This window comes from Mustela nivalis (genome assembly GCF_964662115.1).
Source record: "Mustela nivalis genome assembly, chromosome: 4".
NCBI lineage: Eukaryota > Metazoa > Chordata > Mammalia > Carnivora > Mustelidae > Mustela > Mustela nivalis.
This window is the reverse complement of record NC_139023.1, coordinates 5,966,171-5,984,626: the sequence shown is the minus strand read 5'-3', so window position 1 is coordinate 5,984,626 and position 18,456 is coordinate 5,966,171. Positions and strand designations below refer to the sequence as shown.

The following is an 18,456-nucleotide window of genomic DNA, read 5'->3' as shown; positions in this document are numbered from 1 at the left end:
CACAGCCCGAAGAAATCTCTCCTCTGAAAGTCTCTGCAGCACTTAGTTTTGTGCTTCGGACAGTTTACAAATTTTTTTCTTGCCTTGTGGTTGCTTTGCTCTCATTCCTGGTGTCACCTTTTTTCTCTGTCTCATTTTAAAAGCTTGTGTCTAAAACAAAGCAGCTTTAAGAGACACCTTGGGAGCAAAATAAGGTATAAATGAATCAGCAACAAATCTCATTAGATTTTAAGTTAAGATGAATTGTTAGCTTTTACGTTTCAAGAAGGTGAAGTCACTTAGAATTATTTTTCATATCTATCTTGTGTTTGTTTTCTCACAGAACAGATATATTTATTTCAGCAAAATTCTAAGTAAAATTCCAAAGAAAGAAAAATATTTGACATTCACTGAAACACAATGTTGTAAAGAAAAAAGTGAACAATAATCAGCGTTAAGTACAGCAACTTATAAAGATGGGCTGATAGTTTAATGGGGGAAAATACTCAAAGAAACACACAAATATTGTGAAAATACAACATCATTGCCACAGCACATGAGAACATGAGAACATTCCATAAAAAATTAACAATTTCCGTATGGACATTTACTTTTTCAATCCTCTTTAAATTTATATTCTGAAATCTTGATATTCTATTGCAGTGTACAGAGTAGCCATTCATTCTCTCATTCCACAGACCAAACACAAGCAATTAAAAGGAATACTTCCTGTTACAGATACAGCGCTTCACGGCTAATATTTAATCTTAATTGGCATAAAGTTGAGTGCAAATAAAATCATACTTTTAGCAGCTGAGAAAATTCCTGGGGGAGAAGCATTCACCTCTTGCTGCTTCCCCAGAATATGAACGGTGGCCCTCCAACCCTACTGAGAAGGACCAACGCTGATTTTGCCATTTGTTACACGGGGAGTTTCCATGAAAGATGGTTTCAGCAACTATGCAACTGAACCAACAGCTTTTACATTTGGAAAGTTTCCCTTAGGTTTCTTTTCTTTCTTTTTTTTTTTTTTTTTGAAAGCAGGGCCTGAATGTCAGTCACAGCTGGATGGTACCTAACCGCTTCTCTGCCCATGGAGCCGAGCCCCAAACCAACCACCCGTCATCTCACACACATCAGCCACCGGGGGCTGCATGCAAAGGCAGGCCAGAAGCCAGGGATGAGCAATCTCTTAAATCAAGAGCTCCCCTCCAGTAATAATTTTATTTTCACTGATTTGGGAAGGGCGTGAGGAAAGAAGGAATTGAAAGGGAGAGAAATAAGGGAGAGAGAGGGCAGGGAGGAAGAAAGGAGGAGGGAAGAAAAAGAGGAAAAGGAGAAAGCAGGAGCTACCTGATTTCAAACCTGGTGCTTTCTACTCTCAGCCAAGATTGATGCTCCAAACAAGCAGAAGCAGGAGAGCTACTGGCCAGAAAGGATTTTATCTGAGCTTCATCAATCCCTCAAATTGCCTCTCTTTTTCTTAGACATCTGTTCCCCGTGTAGCCAAGGCCTGGGGTAGCTGCTTTGGAGCACAGCGTGGCTCCGGGTGCCCAGGACTGTGCTGCCGGGGTGGGGGGGGGGACTTCCCGGGTTTGAAGCACCTGCCTCTGCCCCCTGTGTAGGTTTCGCTGGTGCCAAGACTTGGGCTGTCCTTAAGCCTGGATGACCCCTGCGGTCTGGGATGTGCTGACACAAAATCTAGGCAGGTAAACACTAGTTGACCCTCTTACACGATCTTACCAACCCCTCAGGGATTTTTCTATGGCCCCTGCATTTTCTCACTGAACAGCTCAAGGTGTGGCGGCTGCCTGTTCGAAAGAGGGGAGCACCTCAGTCACTGTACTCTTCTCTTTCCCTTGGACTGGGGAATTTCTCATACTGGTTGGCCAACTTCCATTTGCTGTGCTGATTTTTGAGGAGTGCGGCAAAGGAAGTCTTCCGGGTGATATTTCTAGATATTTCCCGGCTCTTGGCCTTCCTGGTGGGGGAAGAGCTTTGGACTAAAGGATACACCGGGAAAATGGGCCTGCCCCGAGGGGCTTCGAGGAGCTGCCATATCTCCCCAGAGGTATTACTGGCCAGATACTGCCATGGCTTCTTTCCGCTGCTGTCCCGGATGTTCACCCGAGAGGCCAACCTTTGCACTAGCAATTTGATGACCGCCTGGTGACCATGGATGGCTGCAAGGTGCAGAGGGGTGTATCCACAACCAGACTTCACATTGACATCAAGGGTAATCCCTGCTTTCCGGGTGCTGGAGATGAAGTCCTGGAGTGCCCCGAGGTCCCCGTGTTTGGCCATCCAGTGCAAGGCCGTGTACCCCGTCAGGAAGTCTCTGTGCAGAGCCAGCTGCGGGTCCTCCCAAAACAAAGTCAACACCTGAATCCAAGAGCCACTGGCAAGCTTCACAATCCATTCGTGCTCCCTGCCGTCCAGGGGGACCACAGATGACTTGTGCTCAGAAGGTCTGTGCAGGACGGCAGCTGCAGACTCGTCCCCAGCCCGGGCCCAGGGGCTGTGTGGCCGACCCCGCTCAGCAAGAGAGGCCTTAATGCCCACAGGTCTGGGTGTCAGAGCAGCATCCACTCTCGGGCTGGGCCCTGCTCCTGCCTTGGAGGGTCTCCTGGACCGTGGTGGGCGACGGGTCCTTTTCAGCAAGTCCTGCTCAAGATGCTCCTCATCGGAAGAAGACAGTTTGGCTCTCCCTGCCTGAGAGCTCCTCCTGAGAGATCTCCTGAACTTGGGAGCTGGCCAGGGCAAAGACTCCTTGGGGTGGCCTGCAAGGCCGTTAGCCTCCGTTGAGCCCTGCTGAGAGCGGTGACCATCGCCTCTGCTCCCGAGGCCCTGAAGGCTCTTGCTGGGACTTCCCTCCTTGGGAGAAAGGCCTCCCGCTGCATTCCTGCGCTCTCTCCAATCTGGGGTTCCCAGAGCAACCCGCAGCCCCTCTTCGGAACCCCCGGGAGACTCTCTAGGCCCACTGCTGCTCTCCTCGCTGCCGTGGCTTTCTTGGTCCACAAAGTCATCCAGGTCTTGCAGGGACAGCTGACAACGAATACTGCGGAAAACCCCCCGCGGAGGGCTCTCGGGACGGGGCTCCGGGACGACAGGAAGGGCGGGAGGAGACGCAAGCGCGGGGTCTGGAGGCTCCGAGTCAGGTTCCCGGACCCAGAGGCTCAGCCCCGAGGGTAGCTGGAGGAAGCTGTCCGGCAGCACCGACCAGGCTCGAGTGGGGCCGCGGTCCCGGGCCTCGGGGATCTGGGGGTGTCTGGCCACCCACTCCCAGGTGCGCTGCCGCTGCTGCTGCGGGGTGGGATCGTGCAGCGAGTCCGGGGCCAACAGCTCCGGCGGGTCTCCGGGGGAAACCGGGCGGGACAGGGGGGCCGGCGGGGAAGCCCGGCTCCCGGCAGCCTCGACAGCGGCAGGAGGCGAGCCGGGCGCTGCGGACCCCGGGCCGCGCTCAGCGGACGCGCCCTCCGGCTGCTGCCCCGGAGCCCCGCGGTCGTCCCGGGCCGGCGGGCCGCGCGCCGGCCGCTCCCCGGCGGGGCTGGGGCCCGGGGCTGCTCCGAGCACGCGCTCGCCCGGCGGCCCCTCCGGGCCGTTCTGCAGGCATGGCCGGCAGCAGCGGCCCCGCGCCTCCGCGGCGGCGCACCTCGCGCCGGGCCCGTGGCCGGAGCCGCCCCCACGCCCGCCGCCCGCCGGGGCCGCCTCCGGGGCGCGTCCGCCGCCACCTGAGCGCGGGGCCTGCGCGGCGGCCCCCGCGGGCTCCTCCTCCGGCTCCTGCTCGCGCCGCCGCCGCCGCTCTCCCCCGCGCGCGCCTTGCGGGGCGCAGGACGCAGCCCCCCCGGCAGGGGCGGGCGCGGGCGGGTCTCGGGGTCGCTGCAGCTCCTCCTCCCCCACCAGGTCCCTGTACCTCCTCTTGAGCACCACGTACTTGGTGCCGTCGGGGTCCTGGCGCACTGCGGCGACCGAGTTGACGAAGCCCTTGAAGAGCTCGCGGCGGCGCTGCTGCTGGCCGGGGGGCGCGTCGGGGTCCCGCAGGAAGCTCTTGAAGTGGCTCAGCAGGGCGGCGTTGGTCACTCTGCCCCCGGCCTGGCACAGGAAATCCAGCAGGGCCTCCTGGCTCAACTCTCGGGCCATCCCCGCGTCGGCGCGTCCCGGCCCCAGGTGTCGGCGCTTCGCCCTTCCTGCGCCGCCCGCGGCCGGCCGAAACCCCGGCCTGTCGTGTGTCACCTGCGCCCGGGGCGGCGCCACCCGCCTCCATCAGCCGCGGAGGGCGGCGCTGCTCGCGGCCCCCGAGCGCGCCCAGAGGCGCACGGGCTCCCCGGGAAGAGGCCGCCCCGGGTCGGGCCCCCCGCACGCAGCCCGGGCGGCAGAGGGCGGCTCCGCGGGCCTCCCGCCGCCGGTCCCCGCAGCGAAAGTTGCCGCGATAGGTCGGAGCCGGCTTCACCTGCGCGCTGGCGACGCCTCCCCGGCTCGGGGGGAAGGGCCCGGCCCGCCTCCGCCTGTCCTTCCGTCCTCTGAGGTCTGCCCTGCCCCGCCAGCCCGGCCGAGTCGCGCGGCTGCGGGCCGGGGGCGCGCGGGGGGCGAGGGGCCCGCGAGCCGGAGCCCGCAGCGACCCGCTGAGCCGAACGCGCAGCCCCCGGGGCGGGGCAGACCCGGCAGGTGAGCGACCGGCCGCGGCCGGGGGTCTCGGCACGGAGCAGCGAAGGCGTGGACGGCCCGCGCCGGCCTCTCCGAGTGCGTAAGTCCTGGCGACAGCCGCTGGCGGGGAAGGTGCGAGTCCGCGGGCCTCTGCGGTCCCCGGAAAGGTGCCTTTCTGACCGCTCCGGGCTGGGAACTTCGGATACCCTAAGGCCGTGCCGAGGTCGGGGGACTCGGTGTGCGCCCCCGACAAGCCCTTCTTCATCCCCACTCGCCGCGGGGCCGGTCCTCAGGCCCGGGCTGCAGAGAGCCAAATGCACCCAAGTGTGTACCGAGAAGAGAAATGAACTCTGCAAGTTACCGGTTGGCTTCGGCCTTTCTTCTTCCTAGCGATGGTCTCCCGTTACGGAGAAACCGGGTTGACAGCTGATGGCCCGGCAGCTTTAAAGGAACAGGAATCGCGCGGTGAAGGTGTTTGTTTCCTCCAGAGTCTGTGAGCAGAAGAGTTTTGGCAGGGTCCCCTCTGTGTTGGCTTGAGTAGTGGTGTCTCTTCTCTCCGAATGTGAGGTTCCCCGCCCCCAATCTCCACCTCGCCCCCACCCCCACCCCCGCACCTTGGAACTGGTGAGAATATTGCAGTCTTGCCTGGTTTGACCCCACTGCTCCAAACCTTCTAATGGCCGCTTGATTCTCTTCCATTGGGAGTTTGGAAACTTCCTAATTCCGAGGCCATGTGTAGCCCTGAGCTGTCTTTGGGAAAAGCAGCACTTTTCCTAATGGCTGCTTTCCCCTTTCAGCTGATCTGTCCACTTCTAGGTCCGGCCCTTTCTTTAGTTGAGGTCTTTGAGTTGAGATCCTGTTTGACAGTCCTGTTTCCATGCCCAAGGTTCTTTCATGTTTTGTCTCTTAACCTTTCTGGTTCCATGCCCTCCCCCAGGCTACCTTCCCTACGGTGAAGTCCCCATTTCCTCCTGCTCTGTCCTAGCACTTACCTCTCCTACACTCCTCCTTATCTTTTCCCCCTTTCCCTTCTGCTCTACTATGTTTGGTTGTTTCATGAGTCCCTGTCCTATGTGCTAAGGGAGGTTACTCAAAGTACGTTGGCCTGACAGTTGTCAACAAAGACCAAGACCAACCTTAGTGACCACCACAGAAGCCACGTTCGCTGACCTTCATCTTAAGGCCCCAGTAGTCCCCTGGTACTTTTCCAAGAATGAACTGGAATCCTTGGCTATAAATTATCTAGGTCAGAATGAAGGACTGGGAAACATTTTTGTCTACTTTTGGGATTTTCTGTAATTCAAACCCAGGACTGGGTTGAGAGGGGGGGATAGTGCTTTTCACTGAAGAGAAACATTAATGTCAAGCTTTTAGGATGGTTGTTAAAATAAACATTTTGTATTAAATTTTAGCTGCCTTTTGTGTTTATTTCCTGGTGTGGAGCCCCGATGGGACTGAGAGGCATGTCCACCCGCAGGGCAGGAGGGATTCCAAATGGAAAATGCAGGTGGGTATTTTGGAGGGGCAAGTGGAAAGGACCTCCCTTCCCCCTTTGGTATTTTTCAAAACTTCTGGTTAAAAGGGGGTTTTGTGGCAAGGAGGAGGGATGATACGGACTTCGAGCACTTGAAAGGACTGGGAGAAAGAAAGGGCTCATCGAGGCATGGGTGTTGGAATCAGATTATCTTTACTTAAGGGTGGAATGAATAGGTCTGAGAAGCAGAAGCAAGGAAAAGGCAGGAAAAATCCCTTTGCTTTAGATTTCTGGTGGCACAAGGGTTGAGCCCCCAGACCTCCTCTCCTCCTCTTTCTCTCACTTGTCCCAGGTTACAGGATGGAAACGTAGAATGTTCTTCCCCTTACCTCAGGGAGCACTTTTATGCCTCTCTTATATAAAGTTCATTATTTCCAGAAATATTTATGGAGCAGCCATGCCATTCTGGCACTACTAGAAATGGATCTAAAGAAGAAAGCTTGCTCAGGAGCTCACTACGCATTGGGAGCAACAAACAAGAGAACTGGCATGAACCTGTTGTAAGTGACTTACCAGAGATGTGCACCAGAGGCTGGAGAAGCTGAGGGGTGGTGCATACTGGAAGGACCCAGGCTTAGCCTGGGGGATCAGGGCAGTTTTCCAGTAAGAGGCAACTTTGCGTAGAAGAGATGAAGAAGAGGCAGAGGAAAATTGTGCAAAGGTACAAAGATTTGGCTCAGCGTGGCATATTTGGGGAACTAACTGCGAATAGAACTACTTGGCTTTAAGGAAGACTGTGTGGACAGGCTGGAAAGGAGACTGGGAAAGTAGGGCAGAGTCAGAAAATGAGGGCCTGGAGCATGGGGTGGGGGGCAGGCTTTGAAGAGTTGTGGGGAAGATGGTGGCCTGACCCTATTCATACTTTAGAAAGATCATCCCGGAGGCAGTGCTGCTTTGGAATCATGACCCATATTAACAAGTAAAAATAGTACATTGCAGAACAGTAGTGTATTTAACCAAAGATGCCGTGGGTTGTAGGATACATTTTGGTTTCTGAGATGTTAAATATTGGGCGCGGGGTGGGGGAGGCTGCCTCTTAAGGGAGAAGAAATACAGGGGCACCTGGTTGAGCTTTGAGTTCTCGATTTCAGCTCAGGTCATGATCTCAGGGTGGTGGGATCGAGCCCCACATCGGCTCCGAGATCAGAGTCCGCTGGAGATGGTCTCTCTCCGTCTCTCTCTGCCCCTTCCCCTGCTTGCGTGCAGGCACATGTGTGCACGTGCTCCCTAAATAAATAAATAAAATCTTTAAAGAAAATAAAATAGAAGAAATACAGCATGTTTAATATCATATTTTTAGGGGAAAAAAAGAGGTTTATTTGGGAGTAGGATTTGAGGACTGAAGTGGGGGTGACTTTTTTTCTTTATAACCTTAAAATGTTTTGGCTATTTCACAATGAGAGTATATTACATTTTCTTTTTTCTTTTTTTTTTAAATTCTATTTATTTATTTGACAGAGAGAAACCACAAGTAGGCAGAGAGGCAGGCAGAGAGAGAGGGGGAAGCAGGCTCCCTGCTGAGCAGAGAGCCCGATGTGGGGCTCGATCCCAGGACCCTGAGATCATGACCTGAGCCAAAGGCAGTGGCCTAACCCACTGAGCCACCCAGGTGCCCCCGAGAGTATATTACATTTTAGTTTGAAAAAGACAATAAAGGGGAACCTGGATGGCTGAGTCGGTTAAGTGTCTGCCTTTAGCTCGGATCATGATCCCAGGATCCTGGGGTTGAGCCCTGTGTGCTGGTCTCCCTGCTCGGTGGGGCGCCTGCTTCTCCTTCTCCCTCTGCTATTCCCTTTGCTGTTCTCTCTCTCTCTGTCTCAAATACATAAATAAATAAATATCTTTTAAAAAGCAGACACTAAAGAAAAAGAAGACATAAATGAATAACAGTGACAAAGAAAGAAACAATATCCAATCTTTAGAGTGGAGGAGAGAGACAGCGTTCCCAGCAAGGAGAGCGGTCTGGAAGTTATTGAGATGATCCAGAAAAGGATTGCTAAAGGTCGGACTTCAGTAGCGTCCAACAAAGGGAGATGAACAGATGGACTGAAGAGATAGCGGGTAGGTAAATTCAGCAGGATTTGGAGCCAGAGGAGCTGGGGTGGGGGGTGGGAGGGGGGACGGAGAGGGAGAGGAACAGCTTGGCTTCTCTCACGCAGTTAGCCTGAGTCGCTGGATGGATGTTGGGTATCATCTACGTGGATAGAAAGTACAGAGGAGACAGTTTTGGAAATGGGAAAGATGATAAATTTGGTTCAGTGCCTGTTCAGGTTAAGTGCCTATAGGCCATGAAAACAGGAATATCCAGAAACCAAGATAAGGTTTGAGGTTCCAAGAATGTCTGAGATTAGCATATGTAAACGACCAACAGAGCCCTAGGCCATGACAAAATTGCTTAGAGAGCATAGAGGCAGTGGGAAGGCAAGGAGGTGGAGGGTGGATCCTCATTTACCAGAGAAGGAGGAAAAGAGACGCCTTTGGGAGACTTAGAAGGAGCTGCTGGAGGGGAAGAGGAACCCCAGTGAGTGGGTGTGACAAGCAGAAGAAGGAAGATGTTTCTAGAGATGACGCCAGGTTTGATAAGAAGTGAAATGCGACCCTGGCCTGTTAGGTCACTGGAACCTGGTCTGGAGGAGTTTCAGAGTGTGGTGGGGACAGATGTCGGGCTTTAGAGGGGTGAAGAGTGTGTGAGTGACACTGGGCAGGAGAGACATCTAGACATGGAGAATATCAGGTTGGTTAGTTGGCGCTGGTCGTTTCAAGAGATAATGATCAAGTCTGTGTGCTTAGGGGACACCGCCAGGAAAAGATAAGTTGAAGAGGAGAGGAGAGAGTAAATAATTGATAAATTAGGAGTTGGGTGTGGGGCGAGAGTCCAGAGTTCCGCTAGAGAGATTCCCTGGAGCAGGACAGGGCAGAGCTACTTTTCCTGTTGAGAATAGAGAGGCGGGGCGGGGGGGGGGGGACCCAAAGAACTGTTAGATTAACTGGAAGGCTAAGAGATGGGGAGGAAAGGTTTGAGGAGGTCTTGGCGGGGTTGAAAAGCAGGTACAGCGGGAGTAGTGACTACGAGAGCTAGAAGGTTGGGCAGGTGTGAGCAGAGCATCAGATACTCTTAGGTCTTGGGGCTGAAGCTTTCCAAAATGGAGTCACGTTGAGGATTCGAGTCAGAGTAACCACGTGGATGTAGCATCCTGGAGCCGAGAGCACTGTAGACACTGGGGAACCATGCGGGGGTGCCGACTGAGACCCTGAGGTCACCTAGGAGAGAGAGGACACCAGGGTCATCCTGGGAAACGCCCGGCATTGTGGTGTGAGTGACACGGAGGGCATCTCCCCGGGAGCACTGGCTCTGCTCCTGGGCAGGCACACTCAGCTGGGCGGTACAGGGATCACAGAGGCGAGCCACATGCCAGACCGCGCGCCTTCATCTGACCTCAGGACGCGGATGCGGAGAGTGTAGGAAGGAACCGTTCCCTCGCAGAAGGCAGCTCTGCTCGCTAGTCATGGGATTGTGTTGCTTGTAGGATGTGTTTGTTCTTTGTCTTCAGTCCAGACCTCCACTGGGGCTGTCCAGTGGGATCTGCATCCAGGAAGGCGGGGCTGCCCAGTGTCAATCATCCGGGTGGGCGGGGAGACTCCAGGTGAAACCAGAGCGAAGGTGAACCTTACAAAGGCCCTGAGAGTAAACCATGGGGCGAGGCCACCCTCTCTCTTTCCTTCCCAGGGTCGCGAGCTCTAGGAAGAGAAACAGAGTTCCATGACCAGCCCCCAACATGAGGGGTCCGGTCCTAAATAGTATCTTAATATGAGAACCTGTCTCAGCCACACTGTGGCAAAGAGATGTAAAATCCCTGTTTTATCCCCCACCTGCCCCCCCCCCCCCTTGCTGGCCTTGTCTGCCGGTTGTGGTTACAGCAGACGTGAGTACACACAGGAGCGAGGTGAATTTCAGGGTCTGGACTCAGGTCCAGCTTCCCCTCCCCAAGTGGAAAATCTCCTGCCATGGCCAACTTTAGAAGGTACAGATTTGGATTTGTTAGAGGAGTCAGCAGATTTTCTAAATATATCCTGATTTTACATGTGGGAAAGCCAAATCTCAGAATTTGGTTTGTGGAACTGATGTGCAAATCCAGGTGACTTCAGACGTAGCACTTGACACCAGAGTCATAATCTTTCTGCAACTCTGTGGACTCAGTGGACCATTTTTTCCCTTTGAAATCCCTGTCTTGGTTCCATTACTCTTTTCAGGTTCTTCTCTTATCTCCCTGACCCTACTCTGAGTTGCCTTCGCTAGCTCTTCTTTCCATGTTTTTCTTTTCCACTCTCTGCGCATTCACCGCGCCCCTCCTTCAGTTACTTTGACTGTGTCCCCGAATTCACGTACCACTTCTGTTCTAACGATTTCCAGATCTATACATGAAGTCTGCTTGGAGACAGCAGAGACTTCCAATCGATTAGTCAAGTCTTGGCTCTGCCTCCAAGTATTTCTTTAAACTTGGCCCATTTACAGATGCTTCAGACCCGAGTGTGTCCACTTGTGCAGGGAGGAAATCGAAAAGATGATTCGGAAGTTCCTCCCAGAGCTCACGTTTGGAGTCTAAACCTGCTGCTACTTTTAATGATCTTAATAGTAATAATGACATTTATTGCCTATTCGCCAGACACGAAGCCAAGTACTTTCAGACACATTAATATATTTAATTCTCCTAACACATTCCTGTGAGGTAGGAGCTATTTTTAGGCTGATTTTGCAGTTGTGGAAATGAAGATCCAGAAAATGTAATTTCCTGCAGGTTTATAACCAGTAACTAACAGAGCCAGGATTCCAGCCCGGATGATTTAAACCCACAGCTGACATCATTGAGCCTCTACTGTGTACTTGACCGCTTCCCCTCGAAGACCCTGCTTCCCGTCTGCTCTCCCACTGCTGCCTGCCCCAAAACATGACTCCTTCTGAGCCTCTCTGCCCTGAATCTGCATCCTCTTCCTCTCTTTACTTCCACTGGTTTTTCTTCCTGGAGCAAAACAAAAACAAACCCAGAATGAGCGCCTTGCTAGGAACTGCCCGTTCTCCAGTCACTGCTCTCGCTCACCCTCGTCGCCCTGCCTAGGCCACCCCCTGCCCCCGCAGCCTTTCCTGACCATCTTGGAGAGATCCGTGTCCCACTCCAGGCATCTCCAGGCACCTCTGTTTGGGGGACATCAAGTCCGAGATGCCCACTAGACATTGACGTAGAGATGGCGAGCGGGCAGTTGAATATAGGATTCAGAGCGTAACCTCGGAGCGCCTACCGCTCAGTGTCAGGAGAAACTTCCATGTTTATCCATTTCTGTGTGGCCCTCTGGCGCAGAACAAGGACTGCATCTTGCTCGCCATTAGCCAAGAGTCAGTTGTGCAGAGGACTCCGAATGACAGGGACTGTCAGCTTCCTGGGCTGCTGTGACACATCCTCACAGCCTGGGTGGCTTAAAATAGCAGAAACTGATTCTCTCGTCTGGAGGCTGGACATTGGAAATCGAGGTGTTGGCAGAGCTGCCCGCCTTCCGGAGTCCTCAGGAGAGAACCCTCCTCCTCCTCGTCTAGTTCGTGGTTCGGATCCACGTTCCTTGGCTTCTTCAGCTTGTGGAAACATCTCCCCAGTCTGGGGCTTGGTCTTCCCAGAACCTTTTCTTCTTCTGTATGGCTTCTCTTCTTCTGTCTCTTACAAGGATACTTGTCATGGATTTGGGGTCTACTCAGGTAATCAGGATGATCTGGTCATAGCATCCTTAATTTAATTACATCTGCAGACCTTCACCTTTTTATAAATAAGGTTACATCCACAGGTTATATGGATCTGGAAATATCTTTTTGAGGCCCCTCCGTCAACCCACTACACAGGGGATCAGGAAGAAGTTCTGGAATGTCTTTCTCCAAATCCACCAATTTCCCCTTATTTTGGCTGACTTAAAATTCAGCTCAGTTGCTCCCAATTAAGGGAGCCACACCCCTAGGCCCAGTACATGCCCCTCCTGTAATAATAGTTACTGCATATTCAGCACTGTTTTAAGGGTTTTATGTGCGGAACTCACTTAATTCTTGCTACAACCCCATGGGATAGTTCCTATTATTATCCATATTTTACTGAATCCCAATATTCTGTTTTATTGTCCCTGTTCCCCAGGAGATCTTCCCCAGGCCATCAACCAAGACTTAGTCATCTCTCTGCCCCCAGCAAACACCACTGCACATCCAGACTCGTTCTAAAGGCTGGTGGGTTGAATAGGAGACTGAACAAGACCGAGGTAGGCAAAAGACCAAGGAGGGTTTTCAGTATCTTTTTAAGACATTTTATCTTTTAGGGTGCCTGGGTGGCTCAGTGGGTTAAGCCGCTGCCTTCGGCTCAGGTCATGATCTCGGGGTCTTGGGATCGAGTCCCGCATCGGGCTCTCTGCTCAGCGGGGAGCCTGCTTCCTCCTCTCTCTCTCTCTGCCTGCCTCTCTGCCTACTTGTAATCTCTCTCTGTCAAATAAATGAATAAAATCTTTAAAAAAAAAAAAGACATTTTATCTTTTAGATCACAGATGTCCAGTAGTTTTAAAGCTGAGAAGCAATAGGATGAACTTGTCTTTCAAATTATCATCTCTTTTGGAGGAATCTCATCAAGTACTGTTTTAATTATCACCTTGAAATAGGTCATTCCTCCCAAGCCTTCCTCCTGAGCTCTAGTCTCACATTGCCGGTTTTTTGCTGTGTCTCTCCAGACCCCGGTTCAGCAGGTCCAGACTAGCCCTCCTCATCCTTCCTTCCCCCAAAGTCACTCTTCCTATATTACCAAGTTCACAGGCATCCTGACTAGACAGCTTGAACTAATCCCAGATGCTTCCCTCACCCTCGCTGCTTATCAGTCAACAAGTCTTACCAACTCCGTCTCCTGAAATTGATCTCCAGTTCCTAGTCTTCATCTTCTCCTCCAGTTAGTCCTCCGCTCGGGCTGTCATCACGTAAGCCTAAAATCTAGATCTGGTCATGCTGTTCTCATGTTAAAGCAATAACAAAAAACGGCAAAACAACTCTGCCATAGTTCTTCATTGCTTACAAGATCAGGGTCTTTAAGATCTACCTGTGAACACCAACCTCTCCTCCCTCTTCATTCACTCTGCTGGTGCGTATCGAATGCCGGCTGGGTGTCTGGTTCTGTGCTCCCTGCGTCTGTACACTAGTGATGAGATGCCCCACACCTTCACGGGGGGGCATGGGGGTTCCTACTTGATCTGCTCTTGTTGTAGGCAGTAAGGGTCACTTAGTACCCTAAGGGAAGATGTAAACTGGAAGGTTGTTGGCGGCATCCTTACCTCTTTGCTCTCAGTATATACCATAACCATAGTGCGATTTGCATGCTTTTTGAGTGGATTTACAGATTATATTATCTCATTTTAAATTATTCTTCACCAAGGGGGCAAATGATTTAAAAGAATTCTAAAAGAAACTACAAATTAAAGATAATACTGCCTTTTAAACCTAAGGGACCGGGGTTACACCTAGTAAGAGCCTTAAGCAGCTTTAGACTTAAAACAGTAGGCATCTGACCACATCGGACCAGAACTGGCCCCCACATTGAAGATCATCATAAAGAACATTTGAAATAGAGATGTATCTTCTCCATTTTACATGATGAGCTTCTCCTTAAGTGTGAGTGCGGGTCTGAAGTGTTAGTTGATAATAGTGTTAAAAGCCATCATGATTAATAATATCTCTTTTTTCTTCTTTTTTGGCAACATACACATAGACCTGATGTGACTGTAATTTTTGTGTTTATAGAAGGATGGTTCACAACATTCCAAAGTAGAGTATCATGCTTTTATGAGCTCTCACAACCTTTCCCAAATATCTCTCTCCTGCAGAAAGTAAAGCCCACAGCCAAGCAAAAATAAGTTTCTCACTTTCAGACTATTAGTACAAAGTTAGAAAATAAATTCATGAGCTTTCATTTCTTGCTGTTTCTACTATTTAGTGCTCACCACGGCCATGATTAGCAATATCCCTTTGTTTTTTTTAAAAGTCTAGTGAGTATTTTTAAAAAGGATTTCACTTATTTATTTATTTGTTTGTTTGTTTATTTATTTATCAGAGAGAGAGAGAGAGAGCACAAGCCCAAGCCCACAAGAGTACAAGCAGGGGGAGCATCAGGCAGAGGGAGAAATAGGCTCCCTGCTGAGCAAGACACAGGATGCGGGGCTTGATCCCAGCATCCTGAGATCATGACCTGAGCCAAATGCAGAAGCTTAACTGACTGAGCCACCCAGGCATCCCATGATTAGCGATATTTTTACAATTACTTATTTTTTCCTTATAATTTATATTTGTTTTTATAATATACATTAGTACAGTAGCACTGCATATAGCTTTTTTAAAATATTTTATTTATTTATTTAACAGACAGAGATCACAAGTAGGCAGAGAGGCAGGCAGAGAGAGAGCAGAGAGCCCGATGCGGGGCTCGATCCCAGGACCCTGAGATCATGACCTGAGCTGAAGGCAGAGGCTTTAGCCCACTGAGCCAACCAGGTGCCCCTGCATATAGTTTTTTTAAAAAATAATTTTACTTTATTCTTATTATGATGATAATACATGTTCATTATGGAAAACTGCATATAGTTTTAAATAAATAAATTGTCCTGGGCTACTTGTCATTCCCTAAGCCTGTTCCATTTTTCCCTACAGCTTTGTGTGTTTATTACTCTTTTTTGCAGTCTGGCTTCTCTTTTCTCCATTTGGCAGGGTCCTGAGGATTGTTCAAGATTTCTTCAGCATCCAGAGTCACAAATATCCCCTTTCCTCTCTATTCCCTTAGAACTTACCACTATTATGGACTTCTCTCCTTGGGTTATACTTACCTTGTTAGCATCTTCCTAGTGGAGTGTGATCTCCAGAAAGGAAGTAATCATTCTTAGTCATTCTTCATCCCTAATGCCATACAGCTGCTGTTAGAGGGTGTTGCGAGTGTTAATTGAATTTAATCGTCTCAAAACATCATTATCTTAACTCTCAAACCAGTATGAGATACAGAGAAACATATGAGATCTAAAGAAACAAGAAACAGAGGGCTACAGATAAAGCGAGAGCCTTAATTTCAAACAACATTTTTTGGGTTTTGTTTCTATTGTTTGTTTTGTTTTAAGATTATTTATTTATTTATTTATTTGACAGACAGAGATCACAAGCAGGCAGAGAGGCAGGCAGAGAGAGAGGGGGAAGCAGGCTCCCCACTGGGCAGAGAGCCTGATGTGGGGCTCGATCCCAGGACCTTGAGATCATGACCTGAGACTAAGGCAGAGGCCTAACACACTGAGCCACCCAGGCGCCCCTGTTTTGTTTTTTAGACAGCATTTTATAAGGACGGTTCTCAAGGTATGGTCTGCAGGTCCTTCTGACAGACTGAATTTAACAAACGTCTGTCTTCATTCGTCGCCCAGGGAAGACGTGTCATTCCATAGATTCTTATTTGTGCTGGCAGCTAAGGGCTACTTAGTGATCTATTAAATGAGTTATTAAAGTCTAATGTTTGTAAACCACAGTTGACACATATCTACAGATGCTGAAGATTCTATTCCGGTTCTCCACTGAAGATCCTGGCCACCAGGAACACGCTAGGCAAATGCACACAGGAGTCCGGATCGGTGCCCTGCCAATCTCGAAAGGCCAGTTTCTTACTCATCGTCACCGGTATGCTGAGATAGCTGAGGTTCTGAGTATAGTTCTGGCTTATTAGTCATATATCGCCGTTGCTTCAGTTTCATCATCACCGGTGTGTTCTTGGTTCATTCCTCTGTTGGTGTCTCAGCTGGACAGCTCCACACCTGCGCTCTGGAGGCCGTGTCTCCTGTGCGTACTCTGGGAACTTGGGCAAGCTATCTGACTTGCCTAAGCTTCAATTTTCTGTCTCAAAAAGAGGGGGAGGTGGTAAGAGTCCCAGGACTTACTTCATTGGTATCGTGTGGGGAATCAGTGAGCTGAGGCGTGTGGACTATTTCACGGGACGGCACCCGGCACAAAGAGAAGGTGCCCGGCCCACAGCGCGTGATTATTAGTTAGGATTCGTTTCCGCTGAGCGTGGCAGAAAACCGGTCACAGTGACTTACTAAGATAAAGGTTTCTTTCTTTCCCCACGGCGTCAGGCCGCCCAGAGTTGGTATGATGGGGTGCAGTCATCCTCTACCCATGTTCCTCCTGTCTCGTGCCACCATTTCTCAGGCGGGAGTCCCACGTCACTGTCGAGCGGGCTGTCCCGGCACCACACAGCACATCTGCGTTCCAGCCGGCGGGAGGGACGAATAGACCCATGCCGGGCCACATAAAATCTCTTCCCTGGTGTTTAGGAGCTGGAGCTTGGGCAACAAAGCAAATGCATATACAAACCAGAAGCAGAAGCAGATCCCACAAGTACAGAGCACAAACTAATGACTGCCAGAGGGGTGGGGGGGGGGGTACAACCAGTGAAGGAGAGTGGGAGATACAGGCCTCCAGTTAGGGACTGAATAAATCAGGGGTATAAACGGTACCGCACAGGTATTGTAACAGCATCGTATGGTGACAGATGGCAAGCTGCCCTTGGGATAATCGTAGCATAAATGGAGAGACTTGTCAAATCGCTATGTTGTACACCTGTAACTTATGTAACGTTGTGTATCAACTGTACTTCACTCTAAAAAAAAAATGGAGTGAGAGGAAGAGTTTCAATTTCTTGCTGGGCGGAGAAATAAAATCCGGTGGTCTTCACATACTACTGGTAGGAACGTAAAATGATGCTGCTACTTTGGGAAACAGTTGTTCACTCTTCGGAAGGTTAAATATAGAGATACCCTGTGCCATAGCAGCTCTGCTCCTCAACTATCCAAGAGAGACGAAAACATGGTCAAATAAAATCTTGTACCCGAATGTTCATGGCAACATTGTTCATGATAGCCAGAAAGCAGCAATAGCTCCAGGGTCCATAGGCTGACAAATGGATAAAAATACGTGATTTCTCCCAACGGAATGGAATATTACTATTCAGTAAAAAGGCATGAAGGAATGATTCATGCTACGTGGATGAACCTTGAAAATAGCACTGCAGTCGAGAGCAGCCGGTCACAGAGGCCATGTACTGTATGATCCCATTTATGCAAAATGGACAGACAGTATAGGCAAATCCACAGGAACAGGAAGTAGGTTACTGGTGGCTGGGGGAGGCGGGAATGATGAGTCACTGCTCATTGTGTGGGGAAACGGAGTCCAGTCACACAGCTGGGATGTAATCAGTCATATCTGTGCAGTAATGAAGCTTTGATGAAAACTCCAAAGAGGTCCAGAGAGCTCCCAACCTTTCCCATTTCAGACCTGGTCTTATGTGCCTCTTCTGTTTGGCTGATCCTGAGTTGTAGCCCTTATAATAAAACAGTAATTAAAAGTGTAGGGCCTTCATGAGGTCTTTGAGTTATTCCAGTGAATTTTGAAACCTCAAGGGGAGATTCTAGAAAGCCACAAATTAGTAGTCAGGCTGGTTCTATCAAGCATAGGTAGCCCTCTGGGCTTGCAGCTGGTGTCTCAGTGGGGGGGGCGGTCTTGTGGGGCAAGCCCTTAACCTATGTGGCCCACACAGTGTCGGAGGTGAATGGAGTTGTTAGGCACCCGTTTGATGCTGGAGATTATTGGATTGCTCTGGGGAAGGCAGCATTTACTCAGTGAGCCCTGGTCTCAAACATTTGAGAACGCTATGTTTGAGAACAGTATGGGGAAGTACTTAGTACAAAAGCACCAAACTTTGCACACAGGTAGAAGGTAGTAGTCATGCTACTTCGGGGGCACTTCTTCACGTGAGAGACAAAAGTGTTGACATTTTTAGAGTTGAATTGTACTTTACAGTACAAATGTTTACTGAGGGGTACTTTTCAAAAGACACTTCTCTTCTTATCAGCTTTTTCAAAGATACAGAGGCCTGTTTACCTAAAATTATCTGGTGGGGATGGGTCTGAAAGTGAAAGGATGAAATCAGAGCTCTTTTAGGGATATGAGTAGATATATTTCCATCAGGAGATCTCCCTGGATCTTGAAAAAAACAAACCAACCCGCTGCTATCCAGGTAAGTCTGAATGCAACACATAATTTTTCAGGAAGTATTTTATTCCATTGTTGCTGTTGGGAAAATGGATTATGTTCCTACCTGCTCTGCACCCTCCCCTCCTCTCTGATCTTTTCCTTTGGTACCCCCATCCCCCACTCCCGGACAGGGAGAAGGACATTCGTAGAAATTAATATAGATGATGGCAGAAAGGCT

General features: G+C 50.4%; 2 protein-coding genes across 2 annotated transcripts; one reads left to right on the top strand and one right to left on the bottom strand.

Annotated features, from left to right (window-relative positions):
• Positions 1 to 447: 447 nt before the first annotated feature.
• Positions 448 to 4,264, bottom strand: SOWAHB (sosondowah ankyrin repeat domain family member B). Its single transcript, XM_082726995.1, has one exon. It carries the CDS (start codon positions 4,117 to 4,119, stop codon positions 1,813 to 1,815), a length of 2,307 nt encoding a protein of 768 aa, XP_082583121.1. The 5' UTR covers positions 4,120 to 4,264; the 3' UTR covers positions 448 to 1,812.
• A 425-nt stretch (positions 4,265 to 4,689) lies between these two features.
• Positions 4,690 to 17,603, top strand: LOC309862769 (uncharacterized protein). The gene is made up of 5 exons (XM_082726998.1): positions 4,690 to 4,723; positions 6,036 to 6,130; positions 6,536 to 6,657; positions 12,325 to 12,445; positions 15,736 to 17,603. The coding sequence occupies exons 2-5, from the start codon at positions 6,125 to 6,127 to the stop codon at positions 15,910 to 15,912; spliced, it is 426 nt and encodes a 141-aa protein (XP_082583124.1). The 5' UTR covers positions 4,690 to 4,723; positions 6,036 to 6,124; the 3' UTR covers positions 15,913 to 17,603.
• Positions 17,604 to 18,456: the final 853 nt, after the last annotated feature.